The 20,004-nt window shown below is 41.9% G+C and overlaps 1 protein-coding gene across 1 annotated transcript in view; it reads right to left on the bottom strand.

The window, feature by feature from the left end:
• KHDRBS3 (KH RNA binding domain containing, signal transduction associated 3) overlaps window positions 1-20,004 on the bottom strand; it is a 156,627-nt gene that overhangs the window by 50,418 nt on the left and 86,205 nt on the right. Inside the window, exons 5-6 of the mRNA XM_068525548.1 lie at window positions 17,940-18,079; window positions 5,539-5,734 (exon numbers count right to left, since the gene is read on the bottom strand). Of these exons, the coding sequence (XP_068381649.1) occupies window positions 5,539-5,734; window positions 17,940-18,079 (336 nt within the window). The remainder of the gene's footprint in view (window positions 1-5,538; window positions 5,735-17,939; window positions 18,080-20,004) is intronic.

Below are 20,004 nucleotides of genomic sequence, written 5' to 3'. Positions count from 1 at the left end.
GGAATGACGATGAACGAACGAGATCCTGGGCGCCTGGGTTCATGGAGGTGCTGTTCCCTCAACGAGGGCCCTGGGAGGAACAAGGCCCCTGCAGGCCACACCACAGCCTGCACGGAGCTGCGGGCCTGTAGGGAGGGACTCAGGAAGGGGCCCTAGAGAGAGCTCGGAGGAGAGGCAGATCTAGTAGTCACTAACACACAAATGTCACGTGAAATCACGGCAATGGACAAGATTTTTCAGAGACAGTAAATAAAACGACCAGACTGACTGTGTGGGGAATACGCAGCTACAGTCGTCCCTCGGTATCCACGAGGGATTGGTTCCAGGGCCCCGTCGGAACCAAAATCCACAGACGCTCAAGTTCCTATATAAAACGGATATGTAGTTATATCTGCATATAACCTACGCATCCTCCCTTGTACTTCAAATCATCTCCAGATTATTTATAGTAATACAATGTAAATACTATTTAAATAGTTGTAAATACAATGTAAATACTATGTAAATAGTTGCCTGCATGTGGCAAATTCAAGTTTTGCTTCAATTTTGGAACTTTATGGAACTTTTTAAAAAATACTTTCTGTTTGTGGTTGGTTGAATCCGAAGATGTCGAACTTGCAGATAATGGAGGGCCGCTGTACTTTGCGTGTTTTCTTTGTATGTGGAGCCTAAAGCAATGTGTAAAAAATGACTTCACTTTAGAAATTCACATGTTAAGTTGGGCTCGGTCAGCAAGCATCAAACATGTCCTTTTGTGTAATTACAACGACATTTTGAATTGTTAAAGTGCTATGTCCTTTTGTGTAATTACAACGACATTTTGAATTGTTAAAGTGCTCTCATTGAATATATTCTGGGTTACACTAATTATTTGTCAGCTATTTAATTATCTGGACATAAGTAATTAATCAATGTCATTTTGGGGAAGAGGTGCTTCTTATTCTCGAAAAGAGATGGGAAGTTACTGTAATTATCTCTAACTTTACTAAGTGAAAAGTGGAGCAGCAGGTCCCAGTTTGTACTCAAATGGTTGAAAACACATCCATTATCTGTTTTCTTCCTTTTTGGAAAAAAGCTAATCGTGCTGAATTGCCTTGTATTCTGAGAGTTATTCTCAGAAGACTGGTGTTCACGGAGAGGTGGTGAGCCTATACTATTCAAATGGCTACTGTGTGTTACATGTACTTTTTGTGATAATAACTTTCTTACAGTGGAACAGATTTATTTGCCAACAGATGTTCTTCTCAATGACACATACTCAGGGAATATTCTGTGACAGTGACTCCGATGAAGAACAGTGGGCTCAGATGACATTGTAAATGACCAAGTTATCTTCACCAACTCACCTTGAGAAAAATCACTCCAATTTCAATAGGCACATTTCGACAAGAAAATACCTCTAAGTTATCAGGCTTTCTTGCTTGGGCTAATAGGCAACATTTTTATTATGGGCATATTATAACTATTTACTAAAAAAAATTTACATATACCATACATCGAGTTTTTTCTTGGGCCTAAAACTGTATTGAAATACCTTCATTTTAGTATACATAATCTGAAGAATACTGAGTATTTTAAGGACTGAAATGTATACTTTCTCAAAAAAGCACCAGTTGTGGCAGGATCTTGAAAGAATAGGTTTCATCCCCTTTTTTGTTTAAATAAGCAACTGATATGATTTCTTTGCATCTTTTATTCTGGAAATAATGGCCTCAGATACTAAATGTTAAATGAGAGTTAAAATAAGTAAACTGAATTGGTTAGATATAACCAACAAGTTCTATAGAAACAGAACATTTATTACCACAAATGTATTTCAAGGAAATCATTAAAAATTACATTTTTGAGTTCCAAAGGAATGACAAGCCTTTTTTAGAGATACAGATGCTCGGAAATTCTTAAACAGTGAAAGTGCTATTTCATTTTTTTTTTTTTGGCCAATCAATGTAATAATGCTTTGTTTATTATTATTTTTTAAATCCTAACCCATCCCATTCTTCCTAATGGTTCTCAGTTCTCATTTCCCTACTTAAGGTAGCTTTTAACCAGAGAATTATTAAACTGCAAGGGACCACAGAGGTTACGTAATCTCCTGCCATCCTTTGCTGCACTCCTGATGACAGCAGGGTACAGGATCTGCTGCACCTTCCCCAAAGGTGAGGAGACCTTATCATCTCAGCTCGCAGAGCGCTGGTTTCAATCAAGCACGGGCTGTTCAAGATAGAATACAGGCCTTGCATCGTGAACCCGGCATCTGCTCCTTCTGTATCACCCTTGTGACGTGGGGAAAGACACTAACTTCCCACATCTGAATTTCTCACCTGTACAACAGGATCACAATACCTCTCTGAGTGGCTGTGAGAACAACATGACATGACATATAAGAAAGTGCCTCATGGAGAGCAGTTTCTCGTTAAATGTTACGTCCTTCTTGAAAGCATTCTCATACTGAGATCAGACTTATCATACGTGACTCTGTTATTTTCAGGAGCTACACAGAATCAGTCTGACGTCTTTGTAACCTGCAACTGCCCTCTGAGCACAAGAATAATGAAGGGAAGATCTTTTTCCAAATGCCAACTATCATATTCTTCCCACGGGACGGTTACAGTAATTGACTTAGAAAAGATCAATGGCAACCTTCGTTAGGAAAACTTACCTGGTCTCTGTGCAGGGTTGTCTAGTCCAGTAAACTTTTACTAAGTGCTTACAATGCGCCAGAAACTATGCTAGTGGCTAGAGACTAATTACAAGACACAGTGCCTTTCCTGACAAGTCTACAATCCAGAAACAGACGTATACTAAGTGAAGATTGCACTACACAGTGACATGCTAATAAGTTAGATATAAACCGCTAAGTGACTAAAAACGACAAAGCACACAGGAGGCATTTGGGGTGGGTTCTCCACAGGTGGCAATTTTTAAAAACTCGGTCTTGAGAATATTCATCCATTCAGCAAACATGTACTAAGGACCGACTATGTGCTAGACGTTACACTAGGTGCTGAGAATACAAAGGTGGGTGCAGGAGTGGGGTCGGGGGTCCCTACTCCCACGGAGTTTAGAGTCTAATTTATGGTTATTCCAGTTCAATGGAATAGTTATTTTAGTATACTCTAAGAAGACCAGCTTCAACTTTCCCACTTGCCACGTGAATGAATAACCATTCTGGGGGGGTTCCAGGACCCAGGCTAAGTCGGATATTTTGTAGTATACCCACATGATCTAAAATCCTAGAAATAAGCAAATAAACAAAATAATTTTTTAAAGGTTTTTTTTCCCCTTCCCATGCTGCAAAGCTAAGCGTACAGTGCGAGTAATCTTTAGAATCTCAAACGGTTAAGACCAATGGCAAATTATAAGCAAGACAGCCAACGTGGCCGTCTGTTATTTGAAGGCAACGCTGTGGTGTGGCAGAATGAGTACGAGCTGTGTTGGAAATGCAGCCTCAGGGACAACGCGTGCCTGGAGAGCGTCAGGCGTGAGTGTGGGTTCACGCGACGCGGGCTGCCTTTCTGCTCAGAGCCCTCCAGCCCTCGTCTGCTCCTGACAGGACACATATTCTTCTGCACGGCCACCATCCCATTAGCCGTGGTAGTGGATGGGAAGGGGTGTTATTAACTCAACAGAGTACTTTGCAAATCGACTGTTTTCATGCCTTTCCCATCACTTATCAATAAAACTCAGAGCTAAACACAGAAAAACCAAGTGCCTTGAATTTCTCTTCCTTTTGCTCCCCTCGACTTTAACCTTTCAAGAAATTTTTATTTGTATTCATCTAATTTCATTTGAGACTCACCAGGGTATACACACTGAGACAGAGGATGTGTGTGTCTGGTTCACACTGTAGGAATTCAATCGATCTTTGCTGAGTGGAAAGATGAATTAATGTATGGAAAGAAGGCACTGGCTCTTTCTGAGACAGGCGGATTGGTGGATTTAGCCAAAAAAAGCTAAGTACCTTGCCTGACTCGTACCATGTTTATAGCACAGGGGGGCCTAGGATCCAGGTTTCCCACACCCCCTGCCTTGGCGATTACGGCGACACCATCCAGCCACATCTACAGCACCCAAACCTGAGGGAACTCAAGGCACGCCAAGGTGGAAAAAAGCAGACACCGGGCCACCTCAAAGGAATTTCACAACGTTTCCTTTCCTTCAGTCTCTGCTACTCTCATGAGACTCAGCCTTTGTGGATGAATTTGAGGCACAACTGCCAGCTTGGTAAGAATACTAGTAAACAGGACCACGTCCAACTGTAAAGAACACAGAGCCGAGACACAGACACAGCCTTCCCCAAGTGAACAGCCAAATGGTGAAGCTGTCCCCATGGCACTTATTTTCAGAATATAACTCGCTGAGCTCCCAGCGTGCGCTCTGCCAGTGCAAAGGGGTGCAGCTCTCCGTCCCTGCCCTGCCAGCGGCCACGGTCAGGTGGGAGACTGCGGTGATGCTCAACAGGCCAGCTCTTGCCTCCCATGAGCTCCCCTAGTAACAGCTGACCTAAGTCTGCAAGGACAAACAGGAAACAGTCAGATGAGGGGGAGGAGCACTCGAGGCCGAGGCTGCTACACGAGGAAAGTTCTGGAAGCCTAAGAGGACGCAGCACATTTAGGGAATTATAAGAAGTTCAGTATGACCAGGACAAAGACTCAGCTCCTTTGGTGGCTGCAGATGACACTGAAGAAGTTGTCTGTGGCCCAGGGATTACTGAAAGTTCCAGAAACTGTGCAAAGAGGTGCTGAGCTCCTAGCAAGAGACCTCCATTAAAGGGAGACATGAAAACCTACTGGTTCTGGCATTTTAGGCCTGTCAGTACTTCCCCTTCTTTGACAACAGTTCATATACTCTTTCTTTAATACTTTCAATTACTAATATGAAACATCTATCCAGTACTTATCTTCCTCATTTATGTTCACCAGAAAGTTACAGTAAGAATCCCAGGGGTTCTGTATTCTTGTTAAAGATTCCACCCTCCCCACCCCCTGCCGCCCATTTTCCATGGATGTATTTTCTTTCTCTTATGTTAAATAAGTCTATGAACCATATCAAAGAATTATGGAATGATAAATGGGAAAACTGATAATGCATTAATTTAAAAAACTGGGAACTTCTATTTTCTTCACTGAAAAGAATTTCCACTAAGAATCGGTATTCAGCAGCACAGCTTAAGTGGAAACACTGAAGGGTAAAAACAGCTTGGTATACGTAGGCGACTGCTTTTTAAATGACTGAATCGCTCAGAGGCAACCTGGAGAGGACCGTGGACGAGTGCCACGCTACACTCCTGGGGGCTGCCCGCACGCCCCCTTGACCTGGTCTTGAACCTCGCCGCCACCCAAACTCATCTTCCATATCTGAGGTTTAAGTTATTTGACCAAAGAGGTTATTTCGTTCACATTTTCTGTGCCTCTGGTACCAAGTACTTATTTAGCACTCAATAAACATTTGCTAAAGAGCTAAAGCAAGGTGAGGGATACTGGTCACAACACCCGACGCTATGTCTGGGTCGCAGATCATCAGAACACCTCCACTTACATAATCTCCGTAGGTCTCTTGTGTTGGGGGCGGCGGTGGAGGTCTGTACCCAGCTGGGGGGACGCCTCTTGCTCTGGGAGTGAGAAGTCCTCTTCCTCGACTCACTGGCCCTCGCGTGGAAAGGACTCCCCTGGAAGTCGGCGTCCCTCGCGGTACCCCGACTCCCACCGGCCGGGCCGCGACTCCTCCCCTTCCCCTGCAAGCAAAAGGGTCAAATTAGCAATCCTCATGGTATTCTCTAGCATTCCACTGTTCGCATGCATTTATACCTCACAAAAATCAGTGTTCCGTAATTCTGTAAAAAGAAATAAGGAAACCATACGCGAAGTGAAAACTAAAAGCAAATGCGAAACAGGTACCTACCTAAAGGAAGGAAATTAAGTCATTTAGGCAGCTAGTCCAGCAACAATAAATATGGTAACATCAGAGGAACCCCAGGAGCCAGTGTCTGTCTGGGACACAGAACAGGAAGCCGACGTCTGGGGAGGCTGCATCCACCGAGCACCCCTCCACCACGTCCTGCCAGGGCCTCAGGCAACCCTCACTCCAACACTGCGGCTTGGGCCTTGCCTGGCTTGTCCACAGGCAAGGAAACGGAGGCCTAAACAGATCTTAAGACTGTCTGAGAACACACAGCTGGCAAACCCGGGACGAAAACAGACATCAGATTCCACGAGAGAGGGAATAAAATGAACTTTCCCAAACAGTGTATCTACTACCTAGGGACTGAAAACATCATTCTTAGGTTAAATAAACACATATATTTTCTGAAGTAGAATTCAACATGTTCATGTATTTCTAACACAAAAGTCTCATTATACAATGAGACTTCCAAGTCAGAGAGGAAGGCAGGAAGCAGAAGAGCCCAACGTAAGCTAAAACTTGAGGAAGTGTGCAAGTCTTATGAAGAAATGAGGACAGAAATTTGGCTCCACCAGAAAATAAAGGCATAGCCTGACCCACCTCCTATGGACAATGTCCTCCAAACAAGGAGAACCAAGCAGATAACGTGGCTGCCTACAGACCAGTTCTCTCTTCTTCTCTTGTTTGATTGGGATAGCAAACACACAGCTGAGAGCTCAAATTCCACAAACAGCAGAGAAAATTAACAAAACCAAAAGCTGGTTCTTTGGAAGGATCAATAAAATTAATAAACCTCTAGACAGGCTAAACAAGAAAACAACAACAATATCATAAATGAAAGAGGGGTCATCATTAATGACCTCAAGGACATTAAAAGATAAAAAAGGAAGATGATGAACAACTCTAGGCCCACAAATTTGTTAACTCTGATGAACTGGACTAACTCCTTGAAATATACAAATGACCAAATCTCATACAAAGAGAATGAAATAATCTGAATAAAACTATGTTTATTAAAGAAATTTAATCAATAATGAATAATCTTCCAAAAAAGAAAGCATCAGACCCAGAGGTTTCACTGGTGAATTCTAGCAAATATTAAAGGAAGAAATGATATCAGTTTTCCACTCTCTTCCATAAAATAAAATCAGAGGAAACATTTCCTAACTCATTCTCTGAGGGTGGTCACCGGACGTGCCTCCTGAAAATTATTTCTACATTACTAGTCAGAGGCTGGGACTGGCCTGGGCCACTGGGGAAGACAGAAGTGACCGGCCTCCACTTGGTCTTGAGCCCTTATGGGGACCTGTCACAGGAGGTGCCTCCCAAGATTTTTTTTCTAAGTCCACCTGTGGAAGCCACAACTGGTCAAGGGGTTGGGAGACAGAGAGGCCGAGGAAGGGTGACGGGGGCTGAGCTAGGTGGTCTCTGACATCCCGAGGAAGAGACATGTGGTCCAAGGGGAAACAAAAGACATTAAAGACATTATACAATGAAACAAACAAGCAAGCAAACCATAAATCAGTATCTCCCATGAACAAAGACGCAAAAATCCTCAAAAACAGTAGTAGCAAAGTGAATTTAATAATGTATTAAACACGTCACGACCAAATGGGATTTGTTCCAGGTATGAAAGGCTGCTTCAGCATTAGTGAAAATCCATGTGACCACCTCGCCAAGAAGGCTCACGAAGAAGAATCGTGAGATCACATAAAGCAGAAAAGGTATTTAATGAAATGCAACATCATTCATGATAAAAACTTGGCAAACTAGGAACGGAGGTAAATTTACTCAAGTTAAAAAAGAACACCTAATGCAAGAGGGAAGAGATATGGGAACATATGTATATGTATAACTGATTCACTTTGTTATAAAGCAGAAACTAACACACCATTGTAAAGCAATTATACTTCAATAAAGATGTTTAAAAAAAAAAACAAAGAACATCTACAAAAACCTACAACTAATATCATATTGAATGGTGAGAGACTGAATGCTTTCCCCTTAAGACTGGGAACAAGGCAAGGATGTCCAGCCTTACCACTCCAATTAAAACTGTACTAGAAGTCCTACCTAATTCAATAGGACAAGAAAAGGAAATAAAACTTTTAAGATTGTGGAGGAAGAAACAAAACTTTGTCTGCAGGTGACATTTCCATGTAAGAATTCCCAAGGAATCAACCAGATCAAAACAAAACAAAGCAACCATACGAACAAACAATAAACTAGAACTAATAAGCACATGAAACAGGTCTTGGAATACAAAGTTAATAAGTCAACTGCTTTCCTACATAGCTCCAATGAATACCTGAAATTTGAAATTTTGAAATTAGTCACTAAAACAACCAAGATGCCCTTTGTTCAACAGGTGAAGAGATAAGCAAGCTGGGGTGCATTCATATAATGGAATATGATTCAGCAACAAAAAGCAATGAGCTAATAGTGGTAAGTCATGTGAATAGTATGTTCCCATGATATGATGTAATAAAAATAGCATTTTACCTCTGTGGTTTTTGTTCCCCAAACCTATAACCCTGGGCTAATCATGAGAAAAATATTAGACAAATCCCAAAGGAGGGACATCTTACAAAAAACCTGACTGGTACTTCTCAAAACTGTCAAAATCCATGACTTTCACCTTTAGGCAACTTGTGTTATCCCTTTTTTGAGCACTGTAAGTTAGATTTTTTTGTTTGTTTGTTTTCATACTAGGTCATAAAAATCGGTGCAATAAAATTGGTGGTCTAGAGCAAGGACACTGGATTCAGATCGATTTCCTGACTGTACTTATTTACCTCTGCCTTCCAATTAACATTCAAACTAATCAAGAGTCTGAACTTTCCAAGACAGTTTCCTCAATTGTGAAATGGGATACAGAACCCATTTCTTAGTGTTATGGTGAAGGAAAAAATGGTAGGACATACACAGTATTTAGCCCATTTCCTACTCAATGAATATCAGCAACTTAGATAAATTTCAATCTCTCTGAACTGTACTGATAGACACTGTAATATCTATAGTCTTACTCACCTTTTTATCTCTGGTATACATCTAGAAAAATCTTCAATGTGATTAGAGAAAAGAGTAGTTTCTACTTATGGTACATCTCACTCATCTGTGATATTTCAATCAATCTGTGTGTATTCAAACTAAATAAGGCTCCTGCTTCCTTATCTAATACCCCCTCCCTGCCGTCCAAGGTACTATATCCATCACAAAATATTCAGTATTTCAATAAATTCATGTCCTTTACCACACTGAAAGACATTACTTTGTATTTAAGAAGCTCGCCATTCTTTCTTATCATCATCGACATTGCTAGGTTATGTGCCCACTGGGTATATGGAATCATACTAAAGAATCCGTTATAGAATTTTAGACAAGTCATTTGATATATGTAGCTCGGGATACCTGTCTACAAGAGACAGTTTGAAGATTCGTTTTTAAGAGTTTGAAATCCCACGGGAATGGTGTCAAGCAGCACAGTCTCAGTACTGCTGTAAGTGGCCTCTGGTGAGAGGAAGGCACGCGGAGCGACAGGCCAACGTGAAGGTCCCGCTGCACTGCCCAGTGCTCACTCAACGCCACAAATGAAGTTCAGGGTAGAGGTAAACAGCAGGGCTGATAACGTGGGATGAGGACAGAAAAAGTGCCTGGTAGATGACATTTATAACGACAATCAACGGGAACTTACTTATTTTTTACTTGAAAAGTTGATTCAAATTGACAGGATTGGGTGCCACACTGCTCAGAACGGGGATAAGGGAAAAGCAGAAACATAACACATCTGAGTAGAAAGTTTCATAAGCAAAGGGGTGTGACTGTAATGGTTCTTTCTGTTTGCATTTTTCAGCAGGGTGACCTTGGTTTCTGGTTTTGAAACTCAGATGTGAAAATAATTGAGAAAAGTTTTTTCCATGGGAAGAGTGCTTTGGATGATCAATAACTTCTAGGATTCAGTCAATTAGGAACTAATTATTCAGTTTATATATTAATAGGAGGTTTTAGGCTATGATGAAAAAGCACGTGATGGGGGTTCCAGCACACCCACACTCAATACTCAAATCTAGTCCTGTCATCACTGGGCTGCTGAGCCTTGGTTTTCCCATCTACAAGTCCAGTTAATAACATCTAGCTCTTGCAGAACAGTTGTGAGGTTTACAACTGCATCAAGTGCCTAAGCTAAAACAGGCACTCAGTAAGTGGTAATTATCACGTGGACTTCTACTTGGACTCTGTCCTGAATACTGTCCTTTTGGCTGCTAACTGAAGGGTGAGGAGAGAGAGAAGACAGAAGGTACAACTCGCATTTGTGCTCATTTCATCCATTCAGCAGCAGCACATTTATGTACATTTCATACATTTAGCAACAGTGAGGCAGTGTGGTATAGAGTAAGAGTATATATACCACACTGTTTGGCTTTTGTCTATATATTTCATGAGAAGCAAAAGTGTATGATAAAACAATGAATTTCGTGGAATTAGCTCAAGCTAGCTCCAGCATTATCAGCTGGGTGACCTTGGGAAACACAGGGGACGCCTGAGCCTCAGGAAGAGAAAGGCCTACAGCTGATCACAGAGCGGGTGCCTGCCGGATCCAGTGTCAAGGTCTAGCCGGTCTCACAGTAAGAATAAGCTTTCCCAGAGATCCACCCGAGGAGCCATGCTTGACGCAGTAATGACCTGAGGGGTAATTTATTTTCCTATAGAATCCCTAACACATGTGACAACTTTCCTTCACCTCTCTGAAAGCTTAATCACTGAGATATTTTTTTTTTTCTTGCCAGAGGTTGACAAGGGAACGAGAAGCTGGACAGAAGGGAAAGGTAAACGCAGCCTATGGTCATAATCCCTCAGAACAAACATAAGAAGCCATCGGGGCTGATGGAGACTGGAAGTTCTGAATAGAGGACTCTGGCAGCTCTCTCTCTGACCACCTTTACAGATCATCTGAAATGCGGTGCTAGGGCCGTGCTTCTCCTCTCACACTTGATTGTGCACACACATCACCTGGGGCCTGGTTTCGGGGCAGAGTCTGCATCAGTACACCTAGGCTGGGGACTGAGACTCTGCATTTCAAGTGCTGCTGTGGGTAGCTTCGATCCAGAGGTTATAGACCTGTTATGAAACCTGTCGTTATCTCTTTTCTTTATTCTGCGAACCATCCAACCTTCAATGCAATAAAAAAAAAAAAAAAAAAGACTGAGTGTGTGTTACGTTATTCTACATTGTACACAGTCTGTAAGAAATCCAATGCAATCTGTTTCTTCTCCAACAAGTTACACACTGGTTACTAGTAAACCTGTTGACAACATAAGACAGTGTGAGAGAGTCCACCCTCTTAAAAGTACAAGAAACTTATCGTTTCATCCAGGGACGTATCCCCTTGGAGACAGAGAGCTCACTCCGTACTCTGAAGCCTGTCACTGTCTTCCAATTCTGATTGCTAGCATGTTTTTACTTTTTTTCCTTATAAACAAAAATTAGCAAAAATCTTTATCATTTCTAAGTATCAACCTTACTTCTGCCTTCTGGAACTATGCAGCACAAGTCTTCTTCCTCTGTGATGACGGTGAAATTGATAATAAAGGAGTTAAGAGAGACGTGCAATTTGCCCAAGGACTGATCAAATATCTGTGCTACAGAAATTCAATTTTTAGTGAGGGATCATTTTGAGTAATCAGAAAAGGAATCATGCCACAGTCTGGGCTTCAATGAGACATTTAAAAAATTAAGTAGGATATGGATTAATGTGTGCTCAACATCCTATCTCCATTTCACAGACGAAGAGACTAGGCTTAGCGAGGGAAGTTCCCTGAGACCACGCAGCTAGGAGGGGCTGGCTGGCAGTGACTCTGATTTTCCCATAGCCACACCCTAACTCCAGGCAGATGGCCCCATTTTTCCTGCTTTCAAGCCTTTGCCCCTCTGCATGGGATGACTTCCCTCTGGCACTACCTTGCCTGATTACTTTGCCTTCATCCTAAGTGTGTTCGTACCCACGCCCCCCATTCAGGATGATCTGTGCTATCGTTTCTGCTTCCGCTTCACTTTTCCTCATATCCCTCGTGCTCTATTTCAGCCATTCTGCCATAACTACTTGTTTCTCTGACTTTCCCCTTAAAAATCCCAGAATGGCAGGACAGTGACTTGGTCATCATCTCTGCAACTTCAATTTGTCAGAGAAAGAGCTCAGGAAAATGTGTGACATTAAATGACCTAACACCAGCAACTGACTGATGGCCGAAGAGGAAAAAAATTGATTAAAACTTCTGAAGAGCCAGGGTGGGGAGGGGAGGGGAGGGGAGGGGACGCCCACTGCGCAGGAAACACCCACTGGGCTCCTTCCACCGTACAGGGCTGCAGCCTCTCAGCGGCGCTTGCTTGACATTATTCTAGGAAAAGTCAGTTGGCCTGATGGGTATCCAAGCCTTCCTTCAGCCGGCACTGGAGTCGACAGGAGGAGCGGGAACCCACACCCGGCTTCAGGCTGCACTGACGCACCGTAGGCAGGAGAACCGTGCTCAGCGGCTTTTCTCACGTGTCTGCTCCAGGCTGCGCTTAAGTTACAAGTTCTCTATCAGAAGTTTTCTCGCTGTTTGCCACATTATTTGCCTCAGTTATTGCCTTCCCAAAGCCTATGAAGGTGATTTTAAAAGAAAGCACACGTTTTTCTCCTTTTGCCTCCCCTGCATCAACTCCAGCGTGGCTGCACTAACACACACTCCGAGAGCACGTGGACCAGAGAGTGGATGCTGACGACCGAGGGGCAGTCCAGGTCTTACGGCAAGAGGAGCAGAGAAGCTCGTGTGCGAGGAGAGTCCTCTAGTGTCTGCCCGGGGCGCGGGGCATGTGTGTGGTCAGCCACCGTCTGGGTTTTAAGAAAGGCACGGACAGCAGACACAGAGTTGGAAGGAAGGAGAGGAGAGTGACTGTTCTGGCAGGTCAGGAGGTACAAGGTCCTCAGAAGGCAAATCCAGGAGGCAATCATATAGTTTACGTAACATCTCAAATTAATGGGTTTTTAAAATTGGAAATTCCTATAATTTTGGCTAGTAGAAAAAGAAATATATTATCATTTTCCTATATCCAGCCTTTCCTTAATGATAAAGAAGGACTTTTTAATAGAGATTGGTGGAATAATATAAATCATATCATACGCTGGTGAAATATTTATGGCCCATATATTAACTACTCAGTTTTCCCGATAACATTTCTCAGATACTGTGGAGAAGAATGTATCATTTTCTGTCATTAAAACAATCTTTAGCATCTATGATATTATTCATAATCCATTTTAAAAAGAGAATAGGTAGCATGTGAAAATCAGTGTGGATGAGAAAATGAGAGTGACCGAGCCCCATCTGATCCCCTGGTTTGGCAAGCTACGTGGTGCCCAACAGGCAGAGCAGCTGTGGCTACCTAACACCTATCACAGCAGCTGCTCAGGTGCCGGTTCTACAAAGATATGATGCCACTGAAACCAGTGGGGCACGACCTAGTGTTAAAACCATAAATGATTAACGTAAGCTGACAGTTCATGCAGTGTGTGAAAGCCGCCGACTACTGCAGTGGTCCCAGGAAATTGTAAACTCTCCACGGCAGCCCTGTGAGTGTGACGCAGCATCCCAGCACCCTGGCATACAGTCTGGGAGGTGCCATCGCAAGATCTAACATGGGGTTGCAGTCCAAGAAAAGAAGAGATAAGGGGAAGGCAGACTCTCCAAAGAAACTGTAGCTGAAAATTTTCCCCATTGGATGAAAGCTGATAAAAGCTGCGTGAATGGGTCAGCCTCGTGTCCTAAGTTGCAACAAAACCGCCACATTCAGCACCCAGCGCTGGTGAATGCGTATTTACTACTTAGAAAGACAGGCTTCATCTGCTTTGTTCACTTTTTCTTCCTGCTCTTTCTGGTAACAAATGCAGGGAGAGAACACTGCCTGCTACTTGGGGAAAGGGCCAGATGGGCCAGACAAGGCCAGTGGAGAAGCAACACAGAACTAGCCAGCTGTTCTGAAGAGGGGAAAGGAAGGGAGCATCCTTGAGGGCTCAAAACTGTCCAGCCCAGACCACCAGGGCAGCAGGCAATATATGGGGTGGAGGCCGTACGGAGAAAACCACAGAGCTAAACAGAGAGTTTGCCTGGAGTGGCATCAGTCCTAATCTTCCCTGATGTGTTCTCTGCTGGGGTCCGTGCGGGGAGTTAGGGGGGTGACGTTGTACCACAGGGCTGCACAGGGCAGAACGGAAGTAAAGAAACTTCCTTATCTCCTAAGTAAAAAAGGAGTTAAGTTTAGTCCTCTCATTTGAAACTGAATGAAAAGGTTTTATTAAAATACTTATTACTCCCTTCTGCAGGATTTAATTTTAGATCATTTACATCTTTCAGCAGAAAGCTACCCTGAAGTGATAACAGTGGAGAACATTCATGAAGATTCCAGTAATGACCTGTTCTGCTGTGAAATTCCAAAGTGGTGCTGTCCATGTGACCATTCCCAAAAAGCTAATACCCTGGTAATCTAGTCACGTGACAGACAAGAACTACACTAACAAAAAATGTAAATGGTCAACACTTGATCAGAAGAGTCTGAAGAATTTGCGATTGTACTGTATTCACTCAACATGTATTTACTGAGCGATTCCTATATGCCAAACATTAGGGACACAAGTGCCTTTAAGGTTTTACATAATACTGAGGAGTAACCAATGAGCAAGTGAACAAGTCAGAAAGGTAAATTCAGTTTGATAAATGCTACCATGTAACCAAGAAGGGTGCTGTGGGCCGGCTTCTGGGTTATGGGGCGGCCAATTCAAACAAGGCAACCAGCAGAGGCTTCTCTGACATGGTGCCTGTGTGTGCTGAGAACAGGATGCTGAGGGGCAGGCAGGCAACTGCAGACAGGCCTTCCGAGGAGGAGGAGTGAAGGAGTGAAGGCAAAGGAGAGGGAAAGGAACGAGCCTGGCCTGTTCAAGGAACAGAAGGGAGACCAGTCTGGCTGGAGTGCAGGGTGGAAAAGGTGATCAAAGAAAAATAGATTTAAGGCTTATTTTAGAGCTAAAATCAAAATGACTTCCTGAGGACTGGGTGTAGCGAGGATCTACCTGTGACCGTCCAGTGGTCCCAGGACTAGAAAGCGCTAGGCTGCAATAAGTACAATTATCTTTTGTTTTATGACTGTTTTTAGCCATTTAGATGCTGTGAATTCTACAACCATATTTTCCTCCGCTTTGGCCACTAGAAAGCTCAAAGCATAATGTGAAGACCAATTTTGCCAACCCTACAAAATAACATGTACCTTTTTGTGTATTAATCTCACCCTTAGGATTTTTGTAATTTTCTATCCTAATTCTTTTCCATATTAATTTATTTTTATTCTGGTAGATGGACATTAACTTAGCAAGTTACTATATGTGATCTGATGAGAAAAAGTAGTAAAAATATAAGTCTTTTCATCGTAGTTTGTATTAATTGTGCCATAATTAAAATATAAGAAAAGTGACAGAATGAAAGTTCTATGGAAAAACTGCAAGGGGAGAATGGGTGGAAGGAAAAAAAAAAAAAAGATTCTGGATAAAAACAGAAGGGAAGGATCAAAGAGAGGGAGAGGCATGGTTTCTGGAACCAGACTGCCTGCATTCCACCCAGGCTCTAAGAATCACCAGCTGAGTGACTGGGGCAAGTAACTGACTCCTCTGGCCTTGGTTTCCTCATTTGTGAAATGGTGACTTTAGCAAAACAGTGCCCGCCTCACAGGGCTGTTATGAGGCTTAACCTAGTTAATATCTGTGACGTGCTCGGATAGGCACAATGTGAGTGTCCTGTTAAAGTAAGTTTCAGTTCGGGATGTAAAGACAAGTAGGATTTAAACAGGTGAGAGGGTTTGAGAGCGGAACCAGAGACTTGCAGACACAGGAGCAGTGTGAACAAAGGCCTGCAAGGGCAGAGCACACCCTTTAACCCAGTGGCGGTGTCCGGGGGAGGCAGGCGCTAAACACAGGAAACATGACAAAGTAATGAACAAAGACCAACTGGGAGAGAGGTCTTAAGAAAAAACACAGAAGGGAAACTGAATGCCTCTTAGAAGAACATGTATTTCACACTGTAGAAAACAGAGTATTTGAACGATCTGGTGCCATGCAAGCCCACAATCACGTGGAGGGAAGAAGGCGGTGCCTGGCTCCTTGGCACGCGGTGAGCGGAAGTGCCCCGCGTAAGGTGTTGGACTAGCACGAACCAGCCATTGCTCCACAAGCGAACCACTGGGTCTGAAGTGTGACCTGAACGGTAATTCCATCCCAAAATACCCACTACCAAGGCAATGGAAAAGCTTAAAATGGCAAGCAGGGTATAGGCTGTCATCAAGAGGAATAATTTTTCATCTGGGCAGATGGAGGTGTCTCTCCAGATACTACACTCTCCCAAAACAGAAAGTTTCTGCCTTCTTTGTCTATTCATAACATAACATTTTCAACTTAATTGAAAACGAGACAACTAGATGAGAAATGATCTTCAGTAAAAATGGAAGACCTGGTCTGAGGAACAGGGCATCCCCTAAATGATGGCACTGCATGTGCTCTATTATCTATATTCTCTATCCAAGGCATATTCATTCTGTGAATGTTGCCTGATTTAGAGAAAAGGGCCTTTGCAGATGAGACATTAGGTCAAGAATCCTGAGATGGAAACACCACCCTGCATCACCCAGGTGGACTGTAAACACCATCACACGTACCCCTCTGCGAGCGAGGCAACTGGAGATTCGAGAAGGCAGCGCTAGGAAGGAGAGAGAGCAGAGCGCGAGGGCCTCAAGTCAAGGACCGCTTACAGGCGCCAGAAGCTGGGAGGGTCAACAAGAGGATCCCCCCCTACAGCCTCCAGGGGGAGAGCAGTCAATACCTTGATTTTAGCCTAGTAAAGCTGATTTCAGACATCTAGCCTCCAGAACTATGACCAACTTCTATTGCTTAAAGCCACCAAGTTTGTGGTAATTCATTGTAACAGCCACTGGAAACGAATATATAGCAAATATGTAATTTCCTATGATTGAACAGGAGAAATGGAAATGATAGAGATTTGCCATTTACTGAACAGCGACATAAATTATTTCATTAAATCATCAGCAATAAATCCTATTATTATTAGCCTGTTTTTACAGAGAAAACCCCCCTGGTTCCATGCCCAGATCTGTGTTTATTTTACATCGCAATAACACCTGTCTGTAACTGCTCTGACAGTGTGTCGATCAGCAGCACTCGGCAGGGGGACTCACTTTTTATTCCTCCCAATGAACTTGGATATATGGAAGAAACCTACTTTAAATTATTTCATGCAAAACTCTACCTGAAAAAATATATACAGTCACCAGTGAAAAAAAGTCTGTGTTACTAATTTCCACTGAGTTCTTCTGGGGGCAAAAATGCAAAAATTAAAAATAATTTTCAAATAAGTTTCAGAGTCACGTCTCAATTTATAGTTTGCTTCAACTGACTTACGAATTCATTAACACATTTTTCATGATAAAAGCAGTCATGATTCCGAGACAGAAATAAAAATTCAGTGTGCCTGGACAAGCTTAGGAGTTTCAGATACCACAGAGCATTTACACGGCATAAAAAGACAACAAGCATCGGGACACTCACCTGGTACCTGACACTGCTCAACACTGGAGATGCGGCAATGAACTAGCCTGGTACTGTCTGAGCTCACTGGGGAAACACAAGCTTCCACTATCTCCATTTGTGTATCAAAGCTATGACTTACGTTCAAAGAATTAAGGGATTAATAACGTGAGGGTGATTAAATAAACTTATCTACAGTCATTAGCTAGTAAGTGGTACAGGTTATATTTAAGCCCAGGAATACCTCAGTCCACAGTGAATCCTCTTAATACGACACCATATTGCCTGAATGCATTCCTACAGGCTTTGTACCAATACACTGGTAAAGCCGCTTGCCTGTTAATAAAGGAAACATTAAAACTGTTGCCATGGTACCCTATTCTAACAACAGAAAGGTAAGTCAATTAATCACACCTACCTGGTTATTGCTGGGGTTGGTACACCTCTTGTACGCAAGGTAGGTTTCCCTCGAACAACTGGTACATCTGCATTTTCTGAACCACCATTCAAATATGTTAATTCCTGGAGCTGTGCTTGCCTGATTTCATCATTATAGTCCTACACAAAAGACAGAAGATAACAAAGAATTTAGGACAAGAAGCAAATAATTTTTAATAGGAAAAAAAAAAAGGTAAGGAAAATAGTTAAATTCATAAAACAAGACTTGAGTTTGCTGAAATGAAAATTTATCAATAAATTATTGTAAAAAGAAAAAAAAAAGAGTATTTTTCCCCTAAACTAGAATTTTCTACAGTCAGCCATATCTCCTTCTGCTGTGCATACTTTCCAAGTGAAATATTTATAATAAAATTAAAATGGCACGTAACTGACATATGGGCATTACTATTTACAACTCAATCAACTAGTAGTTACAGAGAGCCTAGTTTAGCCAGAAGTATCTAAAGAAAGAAGAACAAAGTTGGAGGACCGGTATGTTCTCATTTCAAAACTTACTATAAAGCTACAGTAATGGAGAACGTATGGTGCTGCCTTAAAAGATAGACGTAAAGATCAATGAAATAGAATTGAGAGCCCAGTTATCAATTAGAGTCAACGGATTTTCAAATAGTCTCTAACAAATGGTGCTGTAACAACTGAATATCCACATCAAAAAAATAAAATGGGGGGAGTCTGGGGGAGAATGGATACATGTATATGTATGGTGGAGTCGCTTTGCTGTGCACCTGAAACTATCACGACATTGTTTATTGGCTATACAATATAAAATGAAAAGTAAAAAAAATAAAAATAAAAAAAATAAAATGGGCCCTTTACTTTCTGCCATACACAAAAATTATATCAAAATGGATCAGAGACCTAAATGTAAGAGCTAAAACTGTAAAACTCTTAAAAGAAAACATGGAAGTAAATCTTCACGATCCTGTATTACATAATGATTTCTTAGCTAAGATACCAAAAGCACAAATGAAAAAACAGTCAAATTGGACCAAGTCAAAGTTTAAAACTATTGTGCTACAAAAATACCATCAAAAAAGTGAAAATACAGCCCACAAAATAGAAGAAAATATTTTGAAATCCTATTACCTGATAAGCAACTTGTATTCGTAATACGTGAAGAACTCTTACAACTCAATAATAAAAGAACACATAACCTAATTCTGAAAGGATAAAGGCTTTGAATAGGCATTTCTCTTTAAGAAAAATATAAAGTAAGCCCAAGAAAAGAAGCTCGACATTATTAGTTATTATGGAAATGCAAACAAAAACCACAATGAAATACCACAAACATACCCACTAGGATAGCAGTAATCAAAGAGATAAGCAATATTAAGTGTTGGTAAGATTGCAGAGATACTGAAACCCTTACAACTTTCTGGTGGCAATGTAAAATGGTCCAGCCACTTTGGAAAACCACGTAGTAGCTCCTCAAAAATGCTGAACAAAGAGTTACCATATGACCTGGCAAATCCATTCCTAGGTAACACCCAAGAAAATGAAAACATATATTCATGCAAAAATGTGTGCATGAATGTTCACAGCAGCATTATTCATAATAGCCCAAAAGTAGAAACAACCCCAAAGTCCTCAACTGATGAGTGGACATATAAAATGTGGTATATCATAAAATGGAATATTATTCAGCAATAAAAAGCAACTTGAATGAACCTTGGTAACAGTATGTTAGGTGAAAGAAGTCAGGGCAAAAGGCTACACATACTGTATGTGTTTTATATGAAATGTCAAAAAAAAAAACCAGGGAAATCTAGAGAGAGAAATTAGTGGCTATGTAAGACAGAGGAGTGTGAGAGGGGAGGGGAGCCGAATGGGGAGGGACTGCTAATGGGTATGGAGTTCCTTTTTGGGGATGATAAAAATCTAAACCAGTTTGTAGTCACGGTTACAAAACTGTGACTATACAATAATCCAGTGAACTGTATACCTTATGGGTAAACTGTATGGTATTTGAATTACATCTCCATAAGAGCTGTGTAAAAAGAACAAAAACTAATTAGTGGTTGCAG

This window comes from Eschrichtius robustus, chromosome 17 (assembly GCF_028021215.1).
Source record: "Eschrichtius robustus isolate mEscRob2 chromosome 17, mEscRob2.pri, whole genome shotgun sequence".
Classification (NCBI taxonomy): Eukaryota; Metazoa; Chordata; class Mammalia; order Artiodactyla; family Eschrichtiidae; genus Eschrichtius; species Eschrichtius robustus.
The sequence above is the reverse complement of the archived record's forward strand: the minus strand, read 5'-3'. Positions and strand labels throughout refer to the sequence as shown.